The sequence below is a fragment of the Calonectris borealis genome, chromosome 12, assembly GCF_964195595.1.
Source record: "Calonectris borealis chromosome 12, bCalBor7.hap1.2, whole genome shotgun sequence".
Lineage (NCBI taxonomy): Eukaryota > Metazoa > Chordata > Aves > Procellariiformes > Procellariidae > Calonectris > Calonectris borealis.
The window spans coordinates 18,898,312-18,921,938 of record NC_134323.1 but is presented as its reverse complement, the minus strand read 5'-3'; the positions used below and the strand labels follow the sequence as shown (position 1 = coordinate 18,921,938).

Here is a 23,627-nt window from a genome sequence, read left to right as displayed (position 1 = left end):
TGCCTCGGAGATACTGAAAAGCCATCTGGACACAGTCCTGGGCAACTGGCCCTGCTTGAAGAGTGGGGTCAGACAAGATGACCTCCAGAGATCCCTTCCAACCTCAACCATTCTGTGATTCTGCTCTATAGACCACAAATGACTTAGTCCACTTCTGAATTTCACAAACAAGGTTGCAAACTAAGTGGTAAAGGTGATTAACCAGAAAGGTTAAAAAAAAAGAAAGTTGCCTTTAGAGGGCAGCTGGAAAAGAACAACAGATGTTTTGGAAAGGAAAAGGAAAAATGTTTATTGAATTAAAACACAGCTGCTGTTATAGAATTAGCATCATACTCCTTCACCTACCCTATTGATGTGTTACTATACTCTAAAATGCAAGAGAAAAAATTCAAAAGAAGAATCATCCATGTATGATAAAACCAAAAGCAAAACACAAAAAGGTTAAAATTAGTTGGTAATCATTGAAGAGATCCAGCAGTTAGTCCGAAGAAAGAAAATGACCATTGTTCCCTGAGTGACAGCCATTTACGCCACCTTACAGATGAGCCATATACAATACATATCATTTTTCATTCTGGAAATACTCTGCCAACCATCTTTTCTTAATACCACTTTAACAAGCCATAGCCAGTAGTATCAAATTTGTCGCTAGTCCAGTCCACAAAACACCTTTATTAAAGTCTTTCATTAATGTAAGTACCAAGGTTGACAGTATGACAGTATTTAGTTTTTAAATTGGCAAGGCTAAGTTATTTCTCTTCCTGAAATGTCATTCATTTGGATATTGCTTTATATTATACTACACACTTGCTAATAACTGACTTTGCGTAATAGGAAACCAAAGGAATAATTTGGAATGAAACAGGAAAATGATTGGATGGAGAAGGTACAGTATTCAGATTACAAACAGATCACATCTGTAGCAGTATAAATCAATTCACAGCTATCGAATAAATATCCTAATTGATTTAAAGGAAGCTCTATGATCATATTCTCTCTACTGACTTCTACATTCTGCAGATCTCGCCTTCTTGCTAGTAATATAAACACAGCACACTGCTAAGTGATGCTGGATAAATCTGTTGCATTTGTCATCCTACTTCAAAGAAACTGTTACTGTAAGTAGATTTGTAGGAAGAAATTTTACAAATTAAAGGTACCAAGCAAACAGAAATCCTGGATCCAAATATCCTGTCTTACCAATATAAGATTACAGAATTAGGCCCTACATCTTGTTAAGGTTACAATTTGGCCCTAATAAGAATGCAGAAATCAAGGGTTTGCTCAAAAGTATACATTCAATAAGAAAATAGCTTTTTCAAGCTGGAGAGATTGAGTGGTTATTTCAAACAACTGAATTAAACCAAGACAGAGAAATGTCAACGTGGATACCAAAAAACCTTCCACTAGTCAACTCAGGATATAGAATCATCTCAGAAGATTATAAAGGTGAAATTTAACAAAAAGTCAGTATAGTTTCATGAAAACCATGGAGAACTCAGCTGGGCCCAATGCTGTTTAGTATCTTCATAAGTGATCTGGATGATGGGATCAAGTGTACCCTGGTGGAAGTTTGCTGATGATACCAAACTGAGTGGGAAGTGGACACTTCGGAAGGGAGAGCCACCCTGCAGGAAGACCTGGATAGGCTGGAAGAGTGGGCTAAGAACCTTATGAAGTTCAACAAGGACAAGTGTAAGGTCTTGTACATGAGAAAACATAATCCAGGAGTGCAGCACAGGCAGGAATCTACCCAGCTGGGGAGCAGCTCTGTGGAAAGGGACCTGGGGGTCCTGGTAGACAACAAGCTCAATATGAGTGAACCGTGTACTGTTGCAGCAAAGAAAGCCAACAGGATGCTGGGTTGCATCAACAAGGGCATCATTAGCAGAGATAAAGAAGTCATTATCCCACTCTACTCAGCGCTTGTCAAGCCACACCTGGAATACGGTGTTCAGTTTTGGGCCCCGCTATGCAAAAAAGATGTGGACATGCTGGAGAGAGTCCAGAGAAGGACCCTCAAAGATGATCAAAGGACTGGGAAGCCTGCCATATGAGGAAAGGCTGAGAGAATGGAGTTTGTTCAGCCTTGAGAAAAGAAGGCTTAGGGGAGAGACCTTATCACCATGTTTCAGTATTTAAAGGGTGGCTACAAAGGAGATGGACACTCCCTTTTTACAAGGAGTCACATGGAAAAGATGAGGGGTAATGGGTACAAGTTACTCCTGGGGACATTCCGATTGGACATAAGAGGAAAATTTTTGAAAATGAGAACAATCAGCCACTGGAATAATCTCCCCAGGGAGGTGGTGGATTCCCCAACATAGGACACTTTTACGATTCAGATGGACAAGGTGCTGGGTCATCTTGTCTAGACCGTGCTTTTGCCAAGAAAGGTTGGACGAGATGATCCTTGAGGTCCCTTCCAACCTGGTATTCTATGATTCTATGACAACCGAGTTAGGGAATAGCAATTTAATAACTATGACTCTGCATCCCTAAAAGGGGCTTTCTGGCTGCTGTTGTTGATGGCACTCTCCATTCATAGTATGCTCATACCTTACATGTGATTCTTAAAACATGCGCCTTGGGGTTTATTTGGGTCAAGGAAGCTGGAACAGGCCTGGAGTTTTGGGGAGATTCTTTGGTTTTGTTTTTGCAAAGCTGACTATAATTAACCATTTAAGAAAAAAAGTATTACGGGAAGCTGTCTAACATTGGGCATTATTAGATGAAATAGCTGTTACATCTAAAAATAATCCAAACCTTTTCCTTAAAATTGAGTCTAAAATTCAAGTAGTGTGTCAATGAAAAATTAGTTGCCAGGGTTTTATTTCATCTCAGTTACTTTACATAGGTAAATTACTGGCAGGGACAGACTTTTTCCCCCTCTACCTTTGCCTGCAACGCAGTTTAAGATATCTTCTTCTGAGATCAAAGTTAACAGAAACAATGTGACAGTTAAACCGTAGTATACTTTGCCGAACAGCTTCAGAGCATAAAATCTCTTCTGTTTGGTGCTCTCCTTTAAGGTCATTAGCATGATTTATTATGAAGCAGGAAATTAGGTACTGAGTATTTCAATATTGGGCAGAAAATTTCATTCCTTTGTTGCCATAGAACTGCTTTATCTCCAAGAAACTTGTAACCATAGTAACTAGATTAGAAAGTATTCCTCAAATGTTTAAAATTTCTTTTATTCTTATTAACGACACCAAACACTGAAAAATAATGGTAAATTCTTATTATTTTCCAGTTTTCCAAGGCATTTGCTGCTCAAGTGTGATTCTTCTGGAAGACCTTAAGTAAACAGAAGTATTTTAACAAGGCTTTCTATTAAAATTTTGTTAGCTTAAAGAGAACAATTGTATTCTGTTGGAATTGTTTATGTGACTATCAATATTTAAAAAAAAAAAAAAAAAGGGAAATTTGAAGAGAGACCTTTCAGAAAAGGAGATAAATTTGAAGTGCTGTTTTCACTTAATGGTTTGTTAGGACATCAAATACATATCCTTTAATGAAAATTAATATGCTGTAGTTTAATAATTCATGTACTTGCATTGAAAGCCCTTTAATTTAATGGAGTGCTGTTCATTTCATTACATTCATTGCTGAGGTAGGTTGGTACTTCTCCATGAAGGTCAGAAGTGTGCCATTCCTTCCTGCAAGCCATGAATTTGATCAGATGTTAAACTCTGACATCTCCCATGGTCCATTCAGGTCCAACTCAGCAGGGTGTTACACATTTTCAAAAACACTAGAATAGCACGAAACCTCTAGGTGTCTGTTCTTTCACAATCAGAAGCAGCTGTATTATGCAGTTGTGATCATATATTTATCAAACTTTGTATTCCCTCCTCAGTACTTCTGTCAGAAATTAATTCCTCTTCTCTGGGGACTAGAAACTTTTCTTCTAATCTTCTGCCAAAATTTATATCCATTAGTTATTATGCCAGTATTTTCCTTTCGCTCATTACACTCACTCTGGATTTACAGAAAACACTTACTGTGCTAGGCTGAACAAATTGAGCTCAGACATATATATTTCTGTCCAATCTTTCTGTACTAGTACCATAACTTGATTTTTTTCCAATCCCAATCTTTTTTCTTGCTGGATTAGAAAGAGCTTTATTTATTAAGACTGTCTTTATTGCCTAAGTGCTATTCATCAATAACACCTTCCCCCACTCCCTTCTGTAGATCTTTCTACCACTCTTTGTTTGCTGCTTGTTTATGGATCCTCATCTGTGGATGTGCCTTTTACCCCATAGAACAATAGACACACTTCTGCATACTTTAGCTGAGTGCTCTCCTTATATGCCATCAGACCTTGAGGCAAGAAACCAGAACTCCATGAACCCGAGTAATTCCATCTACTCTCTGAAAAAGTCCTCACCCTGCAATGCTTCCCAGGAGCCAATCATTCCAACGTATCCCTGACAGCACCACTTTTTCAGCTGTCACTGAAATATTCTTGACTTCTGGACAAGTCAGAATTCTTCCCGATGACCACCTCCCCTTTTCTGAGCATACTCTTTGGCACAGCCTGATCATTACATCTGATGTGGTGATGATTTGAAAACAACCAAATGGATATTAAAAAATAATTTTAAAAAATCCACTGGATTTTTCCTGTAGACTTCAGACCCATTTCTAGTTCCATAGTGAGAAATACATTCTCTTGCTTCTGCACTATTTTTAGTAACCGACATGGAGATTCAGACCAAGAACTGAGATTCAGACCTTTACCGACTAAGAAGTTGGTAAGGAGTCACACAGATCTCTCTTTTGGTGTTGGTAAAGCTTTTAGGTATGTCTCCTTCGTTCTGCACATCATTCTGTTCTCTGTCAGTGCACGCCATTATCTTCCAGACTTGGACACCCATCCTACCTAGGTCCTTTTCCTCCTCCACTTCTCTTCAGGCTCTCTTCTCCCCACCCCCTCATTTTCTGCCTAATTTTCCAGCAGAACAAATGCACTTCTTAATTCAGCTTTTATTTCACTGTTGTTTTTGTCTTTCACATGTCCTCGTCTAATATACAATCCCTCTCTCTAGGTTCTCTTCAAAGGTTGGTGGATCACAATCATCTCTCTTTACACTTCTATCACCTTCTTTTCAAACTTTTGCCTGAAGTTTGGCATTTTTTCCAGCTGCATCTTTAGTACTTAACACTTCTCTTCTGTGAAGCATATAATTTATCATGTATAAATAGCCTCAATCAGATAGCCACTCAAAAATAATAAGCTTCCAGCAGCTTTTCCATCCAGTTATCTTCAGTCTCCTCCCCTCTTCAGGTTTTTTCTATTGCTGCATTAACAGACAAGCTGTGTTTTCTCTTTGCCTTAAATTCACAGCTCAGAGGACGGGAAAAAAAACCCAAAACACACTTCCTCATAGATCTTAAAGATTTCTATCCTATTTGCTAGCCTGCACCACTTTTTCTCTCAAGCTTTTGTTTAGGTCAGTCCTGCCATCTAATTGTCATTTGGCAGCTAACTGTTCATCAGCCCAGATCAAAGGCAGGGAGTATATACACTATCTGATGCAAAATATCTGAACAAACATCCTCTCCTTCCAAAAGGACAAACTAGCCAAGTAACAAAGAAACAAATTCTCTCACTGGCAAAAATTAAGGTTTTGCTTTTTCTTCATTCAACAGCTTCGTACAAAGTCTCTTGTGCACTTTTCTGTGTCTTCTGGCCTTCACTGAGCATAAAAAGTCCTGCGAATTTTTACCAGGCCACTCACGGCTTCCAGATCTTATGTGTCAATAATTAAAATATTTATTCTTATGAAGGACAATTCCTTTAAATTAAAGAACACAATCATGGATTCTTCATATGTCCATCAATAAAATCCATAGCAAATCCTTTCAGCCTATATTAAAACACTCTCACTTTGCATATGTCCTACTCTCCTAATGTCTGGAAGAAGAGCTGGAACTTGTTGACCATCTCCACAATTACTTTCTTGCACTTTGAGCTCTGCATTAGTGTAAGGATTAAACTTCAAAAAGTACCTCATGCAGTGAATCACCACAGCTAAAGTGTGTCTGGAAACTGCCATCAAATAGATGCATAGAACTACCACGCTTAAGTTACTCTTAGAAAACATTTCCATAGCTTAGTGGCGAATAACCTATCACCATAATTACAAGATAATCCTGCATCCCACTGTTTTGTACTTCATCTGACTTGATGTGGACAAATAAACTGGAAAAGTAACATATGGAGAGAGACTAAAAATTGAATATCATATCCCTGTGCTATATCAGCAAGAGCTAAACAAAGCACATCAATAACAGTCAACAGTTGTAGCCTGGGCCATCTGGTCACAAAGGCCCATAATACCAAGACTGTATTCAAATATTTTAATCTTACTAGTTTCCCTCAGGAATGAAAGATAATATGCAAAAGCTTAAATTCTGCTAAAAGGTGAGATTCCTCTACCTACAAGCACAGCATATCTGTGATAGTTATTTAATTAAGAGATACCCTAATGAAGGGTATGCAAATGGCAAGGCAATAATCTCATTCCTAAGTGGGTATGCTGGAAAGCCAGTAACAGCACAGAGAACAGCCTCTACACATATATTTCCTTGTTAAGCTAAATACTAATTTGAATATTTGTTATTAATTAAAAAAAACATTTTTTCACTTGTTCAGTGCAATATCACCTTCCTGACTTATATTACCAAACCTTAATGAATAAAGTTCTCTAAAATCCCCTTTTTTTGTTGTTGTTAATGCCATTATTTCCTAATTGTGAAATAAGCTGTAATTAATTGTTCTCCCCCTGCTCTCCTATTTTTGCACATCTGCCCTGCTCCCAACTAAGTGCTAATAAGCAGCTCAACTGTTGGTGGCTGCTGCAATCACTTCCGAATAACCTTGTGCATTTCCAGGCAACATAGCATGGGTTGGAAAGCAAGAGGCAGTCTGGACAGATGAATAAACTACACTGGTAATTTGCTAAAACAGATGAAAGAAAGGGAAAATAACATATTCAGGGTGCAACTGCAAACCTAACTTTTATATGGACCTCCAAACCGGACATGATGGTATCAAACAGAACTAGTCATATCTGAAATTATCACTATCCTATATTTCATTCAGTCATGAAAGCTTCACATTCCTGATGAGTAGAAAATGTAACATTGCAGTAACAAAGATGAAAGCAAAACAAAAGTTGGAATTATTTTTCACACAGGAAAATGTGCAGTTATTATTCCCCCCCCACTCCTCCTCATTATTGTATTGGAATTCCTTGTTCCTAAATGATTTTATTGCTATGTCTGAATAAAATATGAACTGCCCCACTGTGCAATCTCACAGAGATGTGACCAGGAACACTCATTACAGAGGAGTGCAGAAGGACACTGCTCACGGTGTTGGGCAGACAGGGTGAGCCCTTGCGAGCCCCTGCGGCATGAGACAAACTCTGCTGTTCCCATCACAGCAAACCTACGAGTCCTTAGCCCTGACTGCTGGCAGTTACATGACAAAAGTTTCATCCAGAATCTGCTTTCCTTTCTTCTTCCTTCTCATTTTTAAAATTCTATCATAACATGCAAATTATCCATTCTCTGTATGTTTTCTCTCTTCCCCAAAACACTATAGAAACCACAGCTACTAAATACATCTGCAATGTCCCTTTCACTGTGATTACAAAAGACCAGAGATGGCAAAGTTTAAGTTCAAGAGAAATCCATACACATCAGAAGCTGTAATTCATCAGTCCATGTAGTGCCCTGTTGACGCTTCTGAAGATAAGCCCCAAAATATTGTGGAAGAGGAAATAACTGTTTCTCATGCCTCACAGAAGCGGGCAACTAAATGAATTTTTGCAAATTTATGAAGCTACGTACAGTTCACCATAAACATCTAAAGTTAAATGAGACAGATGATCAACTTTTTCTACAGTTTGTGCAGGATCTGAAACAAGTACATTAATTGGGTGTCTAAGGCTCTCTAGATTAGTACAGACTATTCCATTTCTGAAGACTTCATGGCCTATCTTATGAAGATCTGTGACATGTCAAAAAGACCCAGAAGAATTGTTTTTATTTTCAGCATTGATTCCTACTGAATTTTTTAGTTAGGGAACAACAGACTCTCTTCCCTACTATCAGTATGTCTGAGGCTCCAAATCTTTTTAGTTATGCTTTGTGAAACATTCAGTTGCAAATTACTGCAATTGACACAGAATATTTCATTCCATTTTTTTAAATATCTCTAAAATTTTTGTCTCACTTGACAAATATACACTCTACGTTACTACTTGCAGTACTCATGTCTAGATACTTAAATTAGAAATATAGTGAAAAAAATTGTATTTAAAGACTTTTAAAACTGATAACATCTCAAAGTATTTCAAAGTGCTGATCATTTACAGTTCCTATAATTTAAACATTAGTTGAGGATAAGTATCTTAGGGCCTTTGAAAAATAAACTGCCAGATGCTTTTACACTTCTGTGTTTATACATCATCTAATGCATTTGTGATCCCTGACTAGCATTTCAGGAACGATAACAAATCAAGATGACAAGATGCTAGGAAAAGGTTTAAGTACAAATAGGACGCGATTCATCTCATTCTGCTTAAGGAGCCTCAGTTACCAGGACTAGCATTCTAAACTCCCAATAAAAATACTTAATGAAGGCACTTCTATAGAGCAGCTCAGACGACCTCAGATCTAAAAATTCAGTGTTCACAAGCAGTAGCGGTGGAAGTGGGCAGGGAGAAACAAATCAATAACAAAAAAAAGAAAGACTATAGATCTGTGTATAAGTAACCTTTTTAATTGTCTCACTGCTTTAAAATTGCACAACAGAAGTCTTAAAAATTAACTATTTATCACTAACATGTTAACCAACAATATTTACTTCAGTTATTGATCATTAATTCTCAAACACTGAAATGTGCAGGGAAAAGTTCAGAAATAGCTTTAGAAAGTTTAGGACACATTAAAAAATACTTCATAAAGATAGAAAAACTTACGGAAACTTATGAGATCAGTATAAAGTATTGATGGGGAAAGGGGAGAAAATTAAATCTTCATAGATTATTCTTTCTTTTTATTGATAGGAAAACAACCCTTCCAAATTATTAAAGTAACTGATTAGGTGCCAGCTGGCTAAATTATACATCAATCGTAGAGTAAAAGTCTGCCCTCGAGTTGTTTTATTTAGCTCCAGCAATCATATCAGTTGGAATTAGGAAATTAGGAATTAGAAAATTAGGCTGTATAGGCCGTCATGTCACTAACACACCTAGTCAGAGCTATGCATAGCAGTCCCTGTTTCAAAACTGCCAACATGCAAAATATATTCATGTAATTACAACTTCTGATGCCTAAATGGCCATTTGAACAATTATTGGTATTTTAGTTTTAATGATTTTGTATATACAAGCTGTATATCTGAAGTTCTGGAAAAGTGTCTGTTAGAACTCTCGTCTATCTGGTTGCCTGCAGACACAAGAAAAACTTTCCACTTCTTTGTCAGACCTTTGCAAACAACAAAAAATAAAACTGAAAACACCTGCAAAGACTTATTTTATCTTTGGACACTAGAAATTAACTAAGGAATGAAGAAAAGATGGCTTTACATGTAATGCCTTATGAATTCCTTCTAAGTCTTGAGAATAGGAACAAGATAATCCACACTATGCAGTAGGATATTCTTCATAACATTCCTGGCCTAGATTTTAGCCCCAGTCTAACACACAGACACACAGGTAGGCAGCAACCTCTGCTGAAGAAAGCAGCTGCATGAAAACATACATCTCTGATCAATGCTTTTTACCAAAATGTATGCTGTTAAAATCTGCCATGAATACAAAGTCATTTTCTTCTGTCTACACAATATAGACAGTAAAACAATCTTCTCTGTTCAGTTTTCTGTTTCTTAATTTTGTCTGGGATATTACTACCAACATGATAGGCATTACAAAATTTTAAGAGAAATAGATCGATTACTTAATATCAAAATTTGATCCAGTTCTTTGTTGACTTACCTTGCCAACAGATCTGGGGAATGGTGGTCTTTGATTTTCAGGAATTAATATTGGAGTTGCCAAAATAGCCCTTTTTTGTCTTGGAATTCCAAGGTTGCTTTCTATCTTAAAGATTTCCTAAAAAAGAAAGAGACCAATTACAAAGACTTTCAAAATAATATTCAGTTGTTATTTCCGTTCCCTGCATCTTTAGGCAAAATTAACATGAACTACCAGATTCTAGGTTTTGTATTATATGTTTTCCAGCAATCAGTGATAACATATCAAACTATATTTAAATCTGTCAGGTTACTCCACTTATTACAGTGACAGTGGATAGGCCATATTCATTTTGTATTCCTGTAGACTAGTTTTAATCCTAAGCAAGTGTGTCTACCATCCTAACCTGATGACTGCTTAAATCATAAATCCTAAACAAGGTCTAGCTTACCTCAAATACTTGCATGAGACCTGTAAAAAGCCACACTTTAAATGTCTTACATAATTTTCACATCTCAAGTCGCATCTATACTCGGTCACTTCTCAGTCCAGGCTTTTAATCAAACAGAACTTAGAGGTGAATTTGCTGAGACTGTCCCCAGCTAGTGATATCTCAATAAACACCAAAAGCTTGTAACTTAAAAATAAAAAGACACCAAAACCCAGATGTAACTTAGAATATCAGCTAGTATGAGTTTTTTGTGTTGGGTGTTTTGGATTGGTTTTTTTGGGGTTGATTTTCTTTTTCTTTTTCCTGTGAGAAAACTTCATGCTACTATGTCAGAAAGAACAAAAGTAGAAGTGGTATATACACAAGCCTTCCTTTTCCTGCTGCATTTTCTGAAGTATTTAGCTCCAGCTGAGCTTCAGGCAATTCAGCACTTTATAAGCTACAGCAAACTCTTCACAGTGGCCTCTGGCCCCTAGAAAACTCTGTCCATCACACTTTTGCCTTCCCTCCCCTTCTGCTCTCTGATCCTCTCAGCGCTCTCTCTGCATAAGCTGCAGTTTCCCAGAGACCACCCCCTTTCTTTTGCTTCCTCCTACAGTCTCTGCAATTCTCTTCTCCAAGCACAGTTACTACCCAGATCAAAAACAGCCTCTCCTCATCTCCCAAAGCTCTCCCCCTTGATCCAGGCCCCTTTTTGGGGAGAAAAAAAAAACAACCAAAAAACACCACAAACAAAAAACCCCAACCAACCAAACAAAAAACAACAACAAATCAAACCCAAAACAAAACAAAGCATAAATTTGTACTGTGTTGGGAATTATGAAACTGAAAAAGATTTAGATCACTACTATTCATTCAGGTTGTTGTGACAGTTTTACAAAAGAAATCATAGGTTGAATTAAATGTCTAATTCCAATAAGGTAGTTACACCCTACAGGTGACATTTCTCTCTGCTCTCTTAATGCAGAAACTCCAGAAACCTAAGTTTCTCAGGCAGTTCTGGAATCTATGTTGTTGTTTTAATATCTGCTACTTTACTACATAAGGAGAGCTCCATCCCTAGGCTGTATCTTTATAAAACTGCAAAGCTGAATGAGTTTTCTTGGTGGCACAATCTGGACATCCATCAGTCAAGAACTCCACAGGCTGCTCCTGCTGCCACCTGTATAGGTGCCTCCCACCTAATGAGTCTATCATCACCAAAACACTGCTCTACCTCTACTAGCTTTAGCATCACTTTTCAAATTTGACAACAAACAGCAGCAAGGAAAACTCAAGCCTTCAACAGTCAGCTTTAGATATGATAAAGTCAAAGAGCTGTGGAAACCATGGAGAGAATCCCTTCTCACCATTTTGCCAATTTTCATAACTTTTTGAGGCCCACCCTGATACAGAGTTCCCGTCTCTCCCAAAGGCTTTGCCACTTCTCTCTAATCTTTCAGTCTGCAGGCCACTTGGGTCCCTATTTTTGTCTTTCACTTCCTTTCCCAAAAGAATTTTCCCTAATAAAAATTCATGAGAAAGTTCAAGATAAAAACATTTGAAGTGTCGAATAAAAAGCAAAGAGCTGAATTCTGTCCAAAGGCAAATGCACAGAGCAGTAAGCTTTCAAAATCACTTACACTGTAAACACAGTAGACAGTTTGGCTGGCATGCGTCTGTGACATTTCTAAGGAGAGTAAAAGTGACTACCAGTATGTCTAAAAGGAAATATCAGTTCTTTAGCTCAGCAGCAGCAGCGCTCAACTGATCATAATTTTCACTCGTGCTGACTCCTACCTTCGTGGTTGTCCTTCAGCTCACGAAAATGTAAGGAAGAACTCCCAGATGCACGCTCTTTGGAAATGAGCAAGACATTTATTTAGATTTACATCTCTCTGTATCATAGAATTGTTTGGGTTGGAAGGGACCTTTAAAGGTCATCTAGTCCAATCCCCCTGCAATGAGAAGGGACAACTTCAACTAGATCAGGTTGCTCAGAGCCCCGTCCAACCTGACCTCGAATGTTACATGTTTCTTTCTATGCTAGTTTGAGGAGTAAAAGGAATTTTCAGATTGTTCAATATCTAGATCGCCCAATTTTGGTAGTCATAGCCCTATAAGCAATTAATTCATCACTTTCTCATGACAAGTTATCCTTACACTTTCCCAGAAGGTCCACAAATGGAAGAAAAAGCCAAATTATATTCAATGAGTCAACACTGCAGCCATTAATACAAAGAAGCAAAATTCTAAAGGAAAGCAGAAGCATGGTAAGACTTAAGGCCTTCAAGTCCAGATTTCGAAGCAGGACTTTGGAACAAAAAAGGAAAAATAGTATTTTTGTTTGTTTGTTTTTAAACACAATTGGTCTGTTGCATGGAGAAGAAAGCTTCAGCAGATTTGGCACAGAAATGTAAGCACTTCTCTGAGTATGTTTCACACTGTTTATTCTTCAAATCTCACTGCTGGTTTTTAAAGACTGATTTCTTCATAATTATTTCTCTCTTTCTCATCATCCCCTGGTGTCTAACAGCAACATGACTGATTAAATGAGTAGCCAAAAGCATCACTATGGAATGCAGGTAAACAGAAAGGAAGAAAAGGTCAAGAGTACTTCACCAACACGTTTAATAATTCAGTGCTGTTTGTGGTTACCATAATGATTTCCCCATTTGTAAAGAACAGGGAAAAAGAAAGAACATTTTGCCTAATGCCAAGCAGCTGCAACTGATGGTTTGATCCTCAACCAGTATATAAGATAGAAGCCAAAGAATCTGAAATTACATGGGCACTTAGCACCTGATTCAACAGTCAAAACACTGAAGAGATTCCCGTTCATGGGTGGATATATTGGATATATAATAATTTTTACTGAATTCACCTATTTAATTTCTTGAAGAAGCAACTCACAAGGGATATGAAATTACTCCAGATAGAGTTGGTAATTTTGCTTCAAGTTTTTTTATAATATGAGGCTGGCATTATAACAGGAGTCGTCTTTTGCCCCTTGACACAAGTGAAACCCACAAAGGAGTTTTCCATCATCTTTGCTGGAACCAGGTGATAAAAGACTATAGTACCATGTCTTTGCAGTAGCCATGACTCCAGACACGTAGTTATAGGCATATAAATATGCCTATAGCTGCCCATGTATAGCTGGCAGTCTGGAGAGCCTAGGATGGCATGTCCCAGATAGGTGGTGTTCAACCAGCACCCAGAGAGCCAATGTCTATGATTACCATCTGCTTCTCTCACGCCTGCTGCTTTGTACAACAAACAGAAACCTAAGATGTGTGTCCAGAAACATGCATCGACAAGCAAAATTTAAAAAAAAATAATTATAATAACTATATGCCTTCCTAAGAAAAGTCCACCAAAAATAAAAATTCTGGTTTACCGATTTTTTTTTTTTTTAAAAAAAAATAAAATGATAGGGGAGAAATCCTATCAGGTTCTTTGTTTTTACTATTTAACTGCAATATTGCATCTGCGATCACTATCTTTCAACTGCTATTTTCATGGATTATCTGAGCAGAATCCAACTATCATTTCACTGTCCACCATTTCACAACCAGCTTTTACACCCTATTTTTTACTTTATTAAATTCCCTTTCTAGATGTGGAATCAGTACAGCAATAGTTCGGCACCCAATATGCTGATTCACTGGCAACAAAGCTTGATTCCCTATTCACATTAAGAAAGCAACAAACACAGCCGCCTCATTTTTCCAGCATGTAGGTTAGGCTTTTATTGAAAGATGCCAGTCTGCCCATACTATGATGCTACACAAGTTGCAATTTCCTTAGATTCCTTGAGAACTCTCCACTCTGTTTTGTTTTTCTTTCTTTTTAGCAGGGGTTCTCGGGAGCATTGCAGTACTTGAACATTTGAATGAATGGCCTAGTCGCTAGCCAGTAGCAGGCACCATTACTCTTAGCAAAGAAAATTTCATTAGAACTTGTCATGGGAATAAGGTGGCTGAATACTGATATCAATTTGTCACAATAAGAGTTGGAAACATCACTGGAGTGGCAATCTGTAATCCACTATAGTGACCAGAAAAGTGGTTGAGTTTCTTGCCATTTAGTTGTTTTTATATACTAAGCTTGATAGTATAAAATGGGGTCAGTCCCAAACACAAAAACCAAACAAAATTAATTGGATGCTTGTTGCAAGCAAAACTCCTCTGAAATAGCAAATGGGATGTGGTATTCAGTGGTATATCAGTCTTCCTACAAACTAACATCACTACTTAAGACTGAAAAACTAAAACTGTATGCAGATCAACTTAAGAAGAAATAATTTTTATGTAATCCTCAGCTGAAATTTCACAATTGTGCTGTAATACTTAATTACTTTATGTATGTTATTTCTATCATCAGAATATTGTTATTATCAGCAGTGTTAATAGTTAATGATTTCTATAACATGTGCCAAAACAGAAAAATATTTTCTCATGTTGTTAAGAATACGAAAATCTAAGAAATGTGCTGGAACTTTACTTGTAAGTTAAAGAACAACTGTTTAAACAAATAATTAACTCAATGAATAAAGTTAAGAATTGTAAAGGTCAATAGCATACATACAAACACCTGCTCAAAAGTAGTCTGTCCTCAATGTCTGTTAATGTCAGCCTAAAAATCACATTGTATACTGTAGAAGAACAAATCCTCCTAAAATCTAGCGTGCTAAGAGTAACCAGGTATGTCAGAGCACATTAGCTTCCAGGTTTGTGAAGCATGGTCAGATATAATATCTGGGTAATGGAAATTGCTGGTGGAACTTGATTTAATTACGCTGGATGTTTCTACCATTATAATTGTAACATAAATAGAGAGGCAGTTCCTTACGCTGCCTAACCGATGTACCCATTAACTTCATAGACGCTTGGTAATCTCAGACTACAGTTTTGCTACTGTGCCATTCAGCTAGCTGTGCTACATGTATTTTTACAGGATGAAGGTTTCTTTTATCTTTAGAGGAGTCAAGAACATATTAGGAAAAAGTTTATTCTTGTTCAAATCATTCAGACATGGGTAAATTATAACTATTTTAACGCTAATTTATTCTAAAGTATTTTTGTAGTGCATATGTGACAAAATGTCAGCTATCACGGAGACAAATCTGAACTTTTGCTTTGTGAAATGATACATTCCGTTATTGCCCTGAACCTCTGCAGTATCTTTTTTGATGGCAAAATCCTGTTTCTATTCAAGTATAAGTTTCATTTATCTTCACACCTGCCTTATTCTGTGTCAGCGAAAAGTTTTTCTAAGATGATAATGGACTAAATGCCATTAACTTCCTTTTGTACACATTAACCATGAGAGTTACCTGTTCTGAGAATAATACAGAAATGACAACCAAGTGCCTTTTCTTTTTTTAAATTAACACTTCAGACTTTTCTTGTCATCATTTAGTGAGTGTTAATTTCATTTTGAACCATACGTGAATCACCCCCTCTTTCAGGAAATCTCGTACTGGTTCCACACTGCTCATTAAATATAATGAGGTATCCCTTATACACAAACAACCAAATATGCTCTGACCTGCATCTGTCAAACCGCATTGCAAATATGGGCTTAAGGAAAAAGACAGCGGCTGACCTTATGCCTCTGCCAGGATACACTAACAACACATCACTTATCACCATTAAAAATACCCTTCTCCCCACCTCTACCGTGCTTACGCTGGTTGCAAAGCAAACAAAACCAGACTACTTTTACAGCATACCAGAAAAAATTCAAAATTGTTAAAGATGTCCCAAAACCCTCAGCACCTTAAGTAAATGTAATGTAAATAAGGAAAGCACACACTGATGCAATTGCCAAGGCATACAAGCCTTAAGAAAAGTGTCTTGTAACAAAAATTTACCTTGAAAACAGGTTTTTTTGGCTTTGTTTTTTTTTTTTTCTTTTAATGAAAGTATCTCCCATTGGGTTAGATACCAAACTGCTATTGAAAATAGTACTAGACACATAGTGGAGTGCTGAAGCAATTAAAACCTTTCACAAATCTGATCCTTTTGAGACTTACCAAAGCCACATGGAAAATTCATTGCACAGCATGGACAGAAAGCCTTAACTTCTTACTTTTAATATTCCTACTGAGTCCACTCAGTGGACTCCTTTCTTCACTTGTATTGGAGGAACTCAAAATGTGAGAGCTTCCGTTTAACCCCCAGCAAGCTTCACACATGTTGAAAACACCCTGATTTCCAGAGTGAGAAGGAGAAAGAACACATAGAACACATAGCTCAATTCTAGGACATGATAAATGAATCAAAGATGAACCCTTTTGGTGGGGCAGTAACCTATATAAAGCCACAAAATCTGTGGATCAATAGCAGACAATTGACAACTCCAAATGTGGAATAACACAAGCGGTTCTATGTTTCACTTCTGGGATATAAGGACAATTTCTAATAAAGAAAATTTATTTCTTATGTAAAATAAACCCTATTCATAGCAGAAGTTGTCCTACCTTGGAAAAACAGCTTTCTATGTCTTGCTGCAGGGCAGCCAGCTATAAGTATACGGAAGAAAACTAACACATTTTATACCCGTGTTCTGGATTGCTCAAGTGCTATGGAATTCATTGCATTATAACAGTGCTGCACAAAAGCAATTTCATGATACCCTAAAGCAATAATACTCCATGTTAAAGTAATGTATACTGTTTAATAGATCTAGTGGCTACAGTCCCAGTCCCATGTCTGAATGGATGCATAAAACACACTTCTTCCTATCCCCTACAAAGCTCCAAGCTGTGGTTACAATTAAAACCTTCTCAGTCCTGCTCCCCAACAATTTTTTTAAAGCTCTATTGCCACATATTCCTCATTATCCCTCAATTTCTTCATCATCTCCATTCCCTCAACAAAACACCCCTCATCTAATTCCAAATATTGATTATTTACATTGCTATTCTTTTCTAAACTCTGCATGATCCTTCTGTTCGTCCTATGCACCACCTGCATTCCCAAATAACACCTCACTTTCTCTTGCTCAAGGTCTCAGTGTAATTCTGAAAGTCTTGTTTTTCTTTGGAAAACATTCATTTTGAATTTGTTTCTCTTGAACACTGATGATACAACTCAACCCAAACTGAAGTAATCTCAAATTTGCATTTTTTATTTCCAGAAATACCTATTTTTTTTTTCCTATTCTTAGGGGGTTTTTTGAGCAACATCCATCTTGGCATTACGACTCCAAAGCTTCCCTATTTCACCCATCTTTATCAGATAACTAGTTCCATTCCCCCACCAAAAGCACAGCCAGTATTAAAATTTCTGAAATCCTGGTAGATTTGGGAACACTTCTGGTACAGGTCCTTCAACTCATTCAAGATAAGAAAAGTAACAGCAATTCCTCATAATGCCGTATTTTAACCCCTGACTTTCTCATTGGAAGCTGACATGACATGCATGAAATACTGCAGCAAATAGAGTTGTATATGCCATAGACAGTCTAGAGCTGGAAAAATATCACCATAACACATCCAGGACCTTGTTCTCCCCTCCCCTGCCATTTTCCCAATGCACAGCCACCCAAGTCAATTCAAAGAATGTATAAATTCTGTCAAATTACAACAGTGGCATTTTAAACTCGGTGTGCATGGTCTAAGCAGCAATTCAAGAAGCAGGAAAGCCTCCTGAAAGAAAGAGAAGCCTCTTGTTAAGCTACCAGCAGCCCCAGGGGTTCCAAAGCTTCCAGGTCATTGTTTCTCACTTTAAGTAAAAGTAGGTCTTTACTTAAAATGAGAATTATGTCATGTCATGTTGGACAGATACACACGTTAAACATTATCTTTTCCTTCTCTCACAATATATTACTAATCCTGACTGTCCAGAAAAACATCGTATTTTCCCATCCCATAAAATTCTCAGGGGGAGGAAATGAGGAATTCAGCCTTTGGCCCGAGATTTCACAAAACCCAGAAAAAAATTCACACTGCAGACACTGACTGTATGTCCTGCAACCCTACCCCCTTACATTCTGGCAACCTGAACTGTGCACGTGCAGTCAGTTGGGCATACCAGATGAATCATACTCTGCACAGCACAGATTACATATAGGAGACCTGGTCATGGGTACTCCAAAAAAATTGCCAGTTACCTCATGCAGAAAAACAAGACCCCTTTTATTAAGGGTCTGAGAAGCCTGTTTCCTGTTGCAGTAATCAAGGACAGTTTAACTAGCAGGGAGTTTTTCTTTCCATTACTACTAGTACACCCTTGCATGTAATGTAATGTAATGTTGCTGTCATGCGCCTGCACCACATCCTTCCTCCTTTCCATTAGATCAGAGCTGTATTGACTCCTTGCAAAAATAACGTAAGACTGCAAAGCAGGAATGTACTGTGTTTAGATTATAGATCTGTACAACAAAGAAGTCTGGATATATTCTATTAGACTTGACTATGCATGCATGGTGCTCTACAGAGTTGGCATTCTTGTGCTATCCTATACAGGAGCTGCCAGACTGACAAATGAAGCAGTAGTCTGTGATGAAGACAAAATGCCCACTTAGATCTAGGCTACGGCAAAACTCCCAATTCACCAAGCTAGATTTGAAATTTGGTCAAAAGAGCTGAAGTGTTAGCGCATTAATCCACTTCACCGCTTGGTCCAGCTACTCAGAACAAATTAATTAACAGGCATTAACTGAGTCCAAAGAGCTAAAATCATAGTGCATTAATCCACTTCACCGCTTGGGCTGTATTTTTATTCTTCGATACAAACAAATTAACAGACAGTAACTGTCTGATACCGGAACCTTAATTCTATTCTGTGACACAAATGAAGAGACAGTGTTGTAGTGTTTTGTGGACAGCTTCTTATTAGTACCTGAGTGGTACTGGAGTTGGTACTGGACTTTGACTGCATTTATCAAAGATGAAATTACAAGACCTAAACATGCCCTGCGTTATTTGTTCCCACAATAGTGACCCAATTAAATTCACAGGACAATGCCCCTTAGTTCTAAACCTTTCATTAGTCTGGACAGTCTCAAAGACCCACATAGTATTACTGAAGAAGAGAGTATGCAGTTCTGACTTAGATGAGAGGTATCTAAAATTCACATGCAATAATGCAACTTTTTGAAAAGTATGACCACCAAGACACTTAAAAAACACAATCATTCACTCAAATTTCACTTCTAGATCCAACTTCTATAGAACTTGTAAAATATGCTAGTTAGAAATAGCAACATTGTTTTGGTTTTGCCATATCTATTTTGGGGTGGGAAATCCAAGCTCAGCTTTTTTTCAGAAGATTTCCAAAAGAGAAGTGAAACGTGCAAGATGGACACCCAGACATAGGCTTGGACATCTCAGTGGATTCTCACATTTCTCCTTAATCACATGCTGGCAATTAAGTCTAATTCAGGAAATTCAAAGAGTGTACCTGTCAGGGATCAGGAGCAAATTAATTGCTGTACTGGAACAGATCAATGATTCATGAGCTGTGACATCAAGCTGCTAACAGAATTAATTGCCACATACTTCAGGAAAAAGAGCCTAAAACGGCAGGAGTTATAGTTTACCATGGTTTGAAGGGTTTTTTTCTGGATTACAACTATTGAAACTAAAGTCGAGTACAGCTTTACAATACATGAAATGTGACATTGATAGTTCAAAACTGTGTATCATTAAAATTCATATCTTTGGACCTAAGCATTTTGCCCGAACAACCTGCAGCCATAGTAGCATAGAAATATTTATATTCCCTACTTCACACCTGTTGACTTTTAACCGAGTGTCTCCATGGGATGAGAACAGTCACCACCTACACGAACACCAAGTACACAGGTTTTATTCAAGTTTCCTGGCCGACAGAAGACAGATCCAACCTTACTCCCAGCCTGCATGCCATCTGTTCTGCAACTCCACTGCTACTCCTACTGCCTTGTTTTTGTAGCATTGGCCATGGGCTACCTACTCTGGGTTTCCGGTCAGTGGGAAGCAGCATCCAAGATTATTAAAAAGAAATAATACTCTCAAAACTGTCAGAGCAGGGTTGGAGCACTTCAAAGCTCCTTATTGACTACAATGGAGGGACTGAATAGAGACAGATAGTCCAGCGGTCAAAGTATTCACAAGGGATAGAGAAGATACAGATTCAGTATTGTTCTAGTAATTGCTTCCAGAGACTTTCCAGTGAATCACATTATTTTAGCACTTACACCCCACAGATCTAAAAACTCAACTCGGGTCTCTTGATTTCTAATCCAGTGTCTTTCTGAGAAAGAAGTGATGCATTCAAATGCATTCAAAAACCTGAGCTTTGACCAAAACACAGTATTATCCACCCCTTAGTTTCCACTTCACATTTTTGTTCATATTTCATATTTGATCAGTTCTGTCACATAAGTTTTATTTTTACCTATACGCATTGTCTTGCTCCCAAAGTCACTGAAGTCATTAAAGTCAGAACTGTGATGTCTGCTGCCTTTACTGACACATTAGAATTTAAACAGGAGAATTCTAGAATTAAAAACCTGAGTTCTCACAGCTTGAGCTAAATCAGCAAAATCTCTCTACTCCTCATAATTATCCATCATGCAGCTAGCCCCAGAAGAATCTCGACTGGACTGTATTTAAATGGCATTATGAATTCGTAAGATGAATTCTTCAGTTCTCGTCACACATGCCAAGTACAAACGTTCTGCTTCAAAATGTGACCAAAGACCCATTGTGTATATCAGATTATGCACAGCATGTTGTTTCTATGAAGTGCAGAATTTCCAAGGAATGTAAGAAAATTAATTCTACTCTGTGTTATTCAACTTTCTTTGCACCTTTCTCTTTAGTATCTGAATGTAGCACTGCAACAAAATCAAACTATCGGTTTAGTGATAAAGGTTCTGGTTGCTGTTGCCTGACCATTTCAGAGTGGAGTGAAGCACACTATCAGTTTCTTAGCTTAAAATAGCTTTATTTTGCTGAACTTATCTAATACAGACAAGTTAATAAATTGCAGCATTCATAATTTGATACATTTTTGGCCCTGTTTCAGTTTACAAACTGTCCATTAACAGACCTTGAAATCTGTGAACAAATACATTTTCTACCATTATAGGCAAGTTTCTCAGATGAGTAATTTTTGATCTTCAGATTGCTTAGGCAGTTGCTTAGAAACATTTGTCCATATTAGTTACACAAGTCATGTGGTATTATTTTTCTTTTCAGATTGGATAGCTTCTGTGAATAAGCAACAGAGCATGAAATGCAAATTTCATGATATAAAATTCAAAACTTGCTTTTGGCAAGGATTTGATTTATTACATTTACAGCACAAGATGAAAACAAAAAGGTTATCTCTGTGATCTGAATGACTTGACAGGGGAAGTAATGCCTGTGCCACTTGGAAAACTAGTGGCATAAATTGCAAAACCAAACAAAAACGGTAAAAAAAAAAAGGCATTGCATGGCATTAGTGGAGAGTGTGGCTAGGGAGCTTATTTGGCTGAAAAGATCATTCACAGAAACATGAAGATGATAAAGAACAGGGTGGAAGTTTGGAATAGTCTTGCTATGGAATGAAATGGAACCTGTCCAATAATTCATTAGATTAGTTATCTACATAGAAATTATAGGTTTCTCCTCTATTGATTAGTACTTTCCAGGGATTAGTACTTTCTTAGATTAAAGCATAGGTATTTAGGTCAGAAAAAAATCATGGAGATTCAAGTAAATTATTATTTGCCTTTTTCAGCGTTTTGAGCAAGCAAAGAAAGAGAAGCAAGTAGTCCTGTTCATATTGATAGTAACAGCCAGGTCTCATTCAATAAGGTTAAAAAAAGTATTCACTAGTATTTCATTGTAGATTATATAGAAATACAGTAGAATCTTTTTTTCCTGCTGATGCTATCAGTATGAGAAACACTAAAACTCACACCTTTTTTCTTCTTTTAACTTTGTAAAAGAACCACTTGTATTTGTCTAAGTGTTTCTCCACTGACAGTAATGATTTTTCGTTTTTATTGGATGCAACGATTTATAACAGCAAAATCATTGGTTCAAAACTAAATATAGAATTTTACTAAGAGAGGCTGCTTCTTTCAGTTGAAGAGAACCAAATATGGTAAAACTATGTTACTGAGCACAGTCTCAGAGTGTGATCCAGGCTACTTCTACAAACTATAAAGCCTACATTCAAAACAGCCAAAGTCATGAAGACCAAACCAAACAAACCCTGAAGGAGGAAATACTGCTAAAACAATGGAGACAAACTTAGAAAACAACAGTAATATTTTTTTCCAGTAAATATTTAAACCCAGGCTGCAAGGACCAATGCACAGTAAAACCATTTGCAAAGAAGAAAACATATCTGAGTTTTTCCTGAATTGTAACGCCACCTTGGAATATAAAGGTATGGGGTCTGATTTTTAGTGACACTTGTGATAGCAGAGATACATCTGACCCCATCATTAATTAGGTAAAGTCTCTGACTAACTTTCCTGGTACTCCCTTTCAAGCCAGCAGCTCTGCTAGAAACTAATGCCAGTGGGTCTCAAATGACAGCAAGTGTGCCTAGCAGCTGAAGCCTGACATCAGTGCAAAATATTTGTGCCACCCGAGATTTAAAACAGGCTTAGTTTTGGGTGGACTATGACTAACCCATGATTAAGATCAAATACTTCTGCTAGCAGGAACAGCATTGAGTGAATGTGAAATATGTATACACGGTCCTTGCTTACTGTTTAACGGCCTATCTCATAAATCCTAGTAAAGGCATTCCACAAAAACAGCCAGAAGTAGTGTCACACTCTGAGCACTTCTCTCAATATTCAGCCAAATGCCAAAGTGTTATTAATGAAGTATTAAAACACTGAATATGAATTTGATTAGAAAATAAAGGTATAAATTTTGATTTTAGCAAAAACAAAGTCTTCAGTAACTCCAAATTTCTCCATACGTTCAATGTTTGTATAAAAACTTACACATTTCTCAAATACCAAAGAATCACTTCTTTTCCTCCCTCCTTTCTCTAACATGCATCTCAGTCAGATCACGCTCATCCATTTTCAATAGTACGTTGCTCCCTTCATAGCTGCATCCAGAAACTTGGTTTAAGGAATATGAGCTTATAAATTGCCATCCTTTGCCTGTCTTTTAAAAAAGGCAGGAAAAAAAAAAAAGAAAAGAACCAACATCCTGAGCTGAGATTAAAAGCTGCATTCATATTAAA

The 23,627-nt window shown here is 37.3% G+C and overlaps 1 protein-coding gene across 1 annotated transcript in view; it reads right to left on the bottom strand.

The window, feature by feature from the left end:
• CDH13 (cadherin 13) overlaps positions 1-23,627 on the bottom strand; it is a 512,113-nt gene that overhangs the window by 297,050 nt on the left and 191,436 nt on the right. Inside the window, exon 4 of the mRNA XM_075161497.1 lies at positions 10,020-10,136. Within this exon, the coding sequence (XP_075017598.1) occupies positions 10,020-10,136 (117 nt within the window). The remainder of the gene's footprint in view (positions 1-10,019; positions 10,137-23,627) is intronic.